Consider the following 5,122-nt stretch of genomic DNA (forward strand, 5'->3'; position numbering starts at 1 on the left):
AAATCGCACAATGCTGACCGGGTGCTCAAATTAAAGCTAAAGGTTCACGCTTTCGAACAATGTAAACTTCATTTGCGTGCGATTTTTATTTTACTTTTTGGAACTTCGCAAACTTGGTAAAAAATTTTTAGATTTGATGCATCTCCATTTGCATCCGTGCAGCTTTGTAAAGAATCAGTAAGTAATTTAATGAATTATGGATGTCGAAAGAAGAGACTTTAAGCTTTAAAATGCTTTTTTGATCATTCCGATACGATCATTTTTGACGAAGTTACACTCTCTTAAAATTTGCCTATTTTTAGTGATCAGAATGGGTGATGCTTTAATTTTGCTGTTGAGTGTATATAGTAAATTTTATTAATTCTCGTTGTTTTGTTACATTTACAGTAAACCACATTATTTGATTTCATAAGTGCGTTTCTAATAATGTATTAAACGTACGCGGATTCATACACCTTTTCGCTGGAATCTATTAATTTCTGACCTTGCCAATTTTCAAAGAACGTGTTGAGTAAAAGTGCGCTCAAATAACTAACGTGTTTCAACAGGTGATTGATGTCTTCCGTACTCGTTATCACCTAGCGAGAAGCATATATGTAATTAAGATCAATGCACATTTATGAAATGGCCTTGAGTTGAAATTGAATGTACCTGAAATCCTAATATACTCAGGACCGATATGTTAGCCCCGACGTGTATGAAGAGCGGTATTCTATGTATTGACTCGGTAACAGTGGCAAATCTAGTACAGTACATATAAAGGCATGAATTATATGATTATTATTCAGAATAAGTAGGGGAGAGTTGTTGAATGTGTACCGGTCACCTAAATTATACCTCATCAATATTTTTTATTATTATTTAATATATTTAACATTTAATTATAAAAATATAAAATAAATAATATAGACAAAAATTTAATAAGGTATAGATTATTTTGTGCATGCTAACAATACTTTAAAAAATTATGTATAGTTAATGTTAATTTTTGTTTAATTTATATAATTGATAATGTAATCATGCAATTTTAATTTTAATTTTTATATTTTATATAAAAAGATTTATAGATATTTTAGATGTAGTATATTTTACATTTATTGTATATACATAGTTACAATCATTATAAAATCGATATTTTTATTAATCCTGTAAAATTTCCTGAATCATACCACTACAAAGTAAGACTGATAATTGACAATGGTAAAGATAATAAATGATGTAAATACAAATGTTATTTGCAAAAATAAATTTAAATCGGTTTTATTTCGACGTCCTTATCTTTTCATTATTGTTATTTATTAATTATTAAACACATAATCCTTTCTTTCAATAAATTATTAAATTAACTATTAGTTAATAATTTTTTTATTAATCTTTTATTAATATATTTTTATTTTTATTATGAATTCGATACCTTGTTCGATACTTTCAAAGGAGGTTTGATTTAGGCGATCGATTTCCTAAATCGTCTATTTTGCAGCATGTTACAAAAAGATATAACAAATAAATTTTTAGTGAATTCAATTATTAGCGAAAAATTAAACATGTAATAATAGGTGCCTGAAATATCAAGCTACAGTTTCCAATATTTATTTTATAAATTAGTATATTAAATGAAAAATATAATTAAAAAATAACTTAATAAGTAGTACGCATTCGGCAATTCTCTCCTAAAAATGTAACGTACGTGTACTAACTGTATAGCTTCTGCATGCCTTCGAATACTGTATACGATATTCGAGTGAAGTTTGCTCTTCGCGGACATCGGCAAATCGTTACTCTCGAATTCAAACGCGCTTTCCAAACGATATCTGGAAGGTCATCCGTTATCAGATGCGTTAAAAGCATTTCGTGTCAATCATCTAAAAATTTATCGAGCTCACCTCAAAGCCGCAAACAATCCGCAGCAATGCTGGACAAATGTCATATACAAGACGTCGAAAGTGAGCATTAAGATTGTATAAGATACGACGCATACGGTGACGTGTACAAAAATTGGAACGTAATACGTTTTTGGATCAACCATGTAATTGACATGGTACGGTAATCCTATTTGTTCATCATGAGCACTACTCGGATCATCCTCGCTCGGTTCCGCATAAAGTAGTTTACTTAACAGTGTCGTAAATACGAACACGACAGTGTGACTGAGTAAGACACCTAATTCAGAAAGCGTCAGGCGTTTTTGGATTTTCTTATAATTTGTGATTTTATCAACACGATAAAAAAAAGAGATACGACATCAAGGTAGCACGTAAAGTACTAAGCAAATTCAATAAGAATAGAAAATATTTTTTTCTATTATACACTCACAATATATTGTTAATAATTAATTTAATTTTCTATTATACACTCACATATTGTTAAAAATGTATTTATATATTGCTACATATATAGAACAAAGAAACTCACCTGTATAAGCGTAGCTTAATTTTTTTCCATACAAGGAATATGAAAGCAGAATTCTCGTCTCTTCGTCCGACTTCGGGGAATACCAGTACTGTCGCATTCTCGCCAAAAGTATCCTGATCTGCAGCTCGAGATCAATTTAAGTACGATCTTGCATCGACTATCATCCGAGTTTATTCCATCTGGTCATTCGAATTGATTGTACCGTCGTTATTTTTATTTACGCACCTCCGGTAACGTGTGTATCGCGCAGACCAATTTAGATATTGACACCGTGCCGAGAACTAACATCGGCAAACAGTCAATCACTTCTAAAGAATCTGGCCAAACTTCAATTATACCCAGCACCTGCATTCGGCACAGATTTATACATAGACAATTAAAAAAATTTGTGTCAGAAACACATTTCACATCCAAACAGTCCTAAATTTTTGTGCCAATTTAACACAAGATGAATATATTAGGAAATAAACACAAATATTATATAAAAGTTAATATAAGAAATGTAACATTTAGAATTTGGAAAGAAATTGTAGAAACACATTTCTTAAATAAAATTAATACGTACATTTTTCTTTTATTCATTTATCTTAAAATTTACGTTTTAAAACTATATTAAAACTATATATTATTTTTATGTTATTTATTCAATGAACTTATACTCATAAATTGTATTATTTTATCATTAAAAAATATTAAATATTTTAACACAAAATATTAAAGTAATTTAATCACATTATGTTAAATTAATTCTCGAATGTTAACAAAAATTCAACTCAAAAAATTTTAATGTTTAAGTGAACCGGCTTTTAACACAAGTAGAAAATGTTTTCTACTGTATAGATTACAGATATATCGCTCCTGCAGTGATAATCAATTGATTTGTATCAATTCACGCTGTGTCACATTCCACAAAAAAGACTGCGACATGCTGTAAAATGTATGTATTCTACTATAATGTGTGTAAAATGTGTGTAATAATTGCTACTATAGTGTATAATAACAATATATAATTGAAAGGTAATTTAATTATAAAATATTGAGAATAAGATGTTTGGTATTCATAAAAAATTTTTTAAAATTCAATGCGACTTCATATAAGAAAATCGCAAAGTCAAAAAATATATATAACGTGTGATAATTATTGAATGTAGTATACCTCGAATGTCATCCCAGATCCAAGTATGAATAGCAATGCGAAATATATTGCGCAACGTCTGGCTGTCGTCTGATGGAGCCATAGACCGCTGACACCTAACAGAACTCGTATAATATTGTAATGCGACTCTCGAAAGAATTTATCGGCACTGTCCATCTCGGCCCTTACCTTATCGCCGTTTTGCGAGTGTTCAGCTCGGGACTATAGATGATAGCTAGCCGCTTATGAAAAATTCCGTTTAATCTCGTCGATTGTCATGCGTTGGAAAAACACATACGTCGCTTTCCGCGATTTGCATCGTCAAAGCAATTCTCGAGGAATCGAATTTACGTTCGACCGTGGTAATAAATGTTTATTGCTCGTATTATCTACATCGAAACATGAAAGTCATACGGTACAGCTGCGGTAGTTCTTTAGAGAACTCTATATAAGACTTTATCAGAAAATCATTTGAATTGCGAAGAAAAGAACGGATATTCTATGGACGTGCGATCTTAAAATAACATTTCTTTTATTCTTCTTCTTTTTCCTGGACAGTAAGAAAAACTGAAATGAAAGTACTTTAATCAGCTTTTAATTAGAGCATATAACACCCTGCTTTGGCACACAACCCTTTATCTCTAATTGTTTTATTATATATTGAGCTGAAAATTTTCAATGTATCTTAATCGGCTCGTTTTACTTTCTGTTAGTGATAAGAATTTATTAATAATTTATTTCAATGTTAATTAAAATATAAAGCTTTTCACATACTTTTGACATACATAGATATATTTATTTATTGTAGATTATTGTTATTTATTAATTATATATAATTTATTTATCAAAATTTTAATACAAAATTTCTTAATAATAATTAATAGTGATTGAAAACAAAAATATTTTCTTGTATTGAGAAATGTATGATAATTTTTTAACAGATTAATGTGGGTTCAGTTTTAAAATAACTTTAACCCTTCAGAAAAATTAATGAGTCTCTTCCATATTTTTATATAATTATTTACAATTCTTTTTTTATGCAAAAAGATATTAAAAAGAAAAGTTACCCTAGAAATATGCGATCTTACAAGAGCTTATTTCTGTCTATTATTCAAACGTGTACATATATAAATCCTACCAAAACTCTTTTAAAAAAAAGAAAAAGATTACGCCAAATATATAAAAAAGTATCGTACCTTACATCTTTCCTAGATCTAAATATTATTTTAACAAATAAAAATTGTTTAAAAACAAAAATGAGATCATACAAGTTGCCAAGTATTTGATTAGACATAGAAACAAAAATATTTTTTAAATAAATCGTTTAACCAAAAGTACATATAGCAAAGTTTAATGCCATTGCTTTCCAAATATTTTTTTTTATTGCTTCACTTTGATCCCATTGATCAAAATAGTCACTTTAAGCCTGTTTTATGAAACTTAAAAATATTTGGAAAGCAATAGCATTAAACTTTTACTGCATATACTTTTGGATGGTTAAGCGGTTTATTAAAAAATCATTTTTGTTTCTATGTCTAACCAAATACTTGGCAATTTGTATGATCTCATATTTGT

General features: G+C 28.9%; 1 protein-coding gene across 1 annotated transcript in view; it reads right to left on the bottom strand.

The window, feature by feature from the left end:
- LOC105458888 (putative odorant receptor 85d) overlaps positions 1-3,772 on the bottom strand; it is a gene marked incomplete at its 3' end in the record, with an annotated part of 4,440 nt that extends 668 nt beyond the window's left edge. Inside the window, exons 1-6 of the mRNA XM_011704482.1 lie at positions 3,569-3,772; positions 2,413-2,757; positions 1,884-2,160; positions 1,698-1,811; positions 652-742; positions 442-578 (exon numbers count right to left, since the gene is read on the bottom strand). Coding sequence (XP_011702784.1) covers positions 442-578; positions 652-742; positions 1,698-1,811; positions 1,884-2,160; positions 2,413-2,509 — 716 coding nt within the window. The remainder of the gene's footprint in view (positions 1-441; positions 579-651; positions 743-1,697; positions 1,812-1,883; positions 2,161-2,412; positions 2,758-3,568) is intronic.
- Positions 3,773-5,122: the final 1,350 nt, after the last annotated feature.

The sequence above is a fragment of the Wasmannia auropunctata genome, unplaced genomic scaffold (genome assembly GCF_000956235.1).
Source record: "Wasmannia auropunctata unplaced genomic scaffold, wasmannia.A_1.0 LD334259.1, whole genome shotgun sequence".
Classification (NCBI taxonomy): Eukaryota; Metazoa; Arthropoda; class Insecta; order Hymenoptera; family Formicidae; genus Wasmannia; species Wasmannia auropunctata.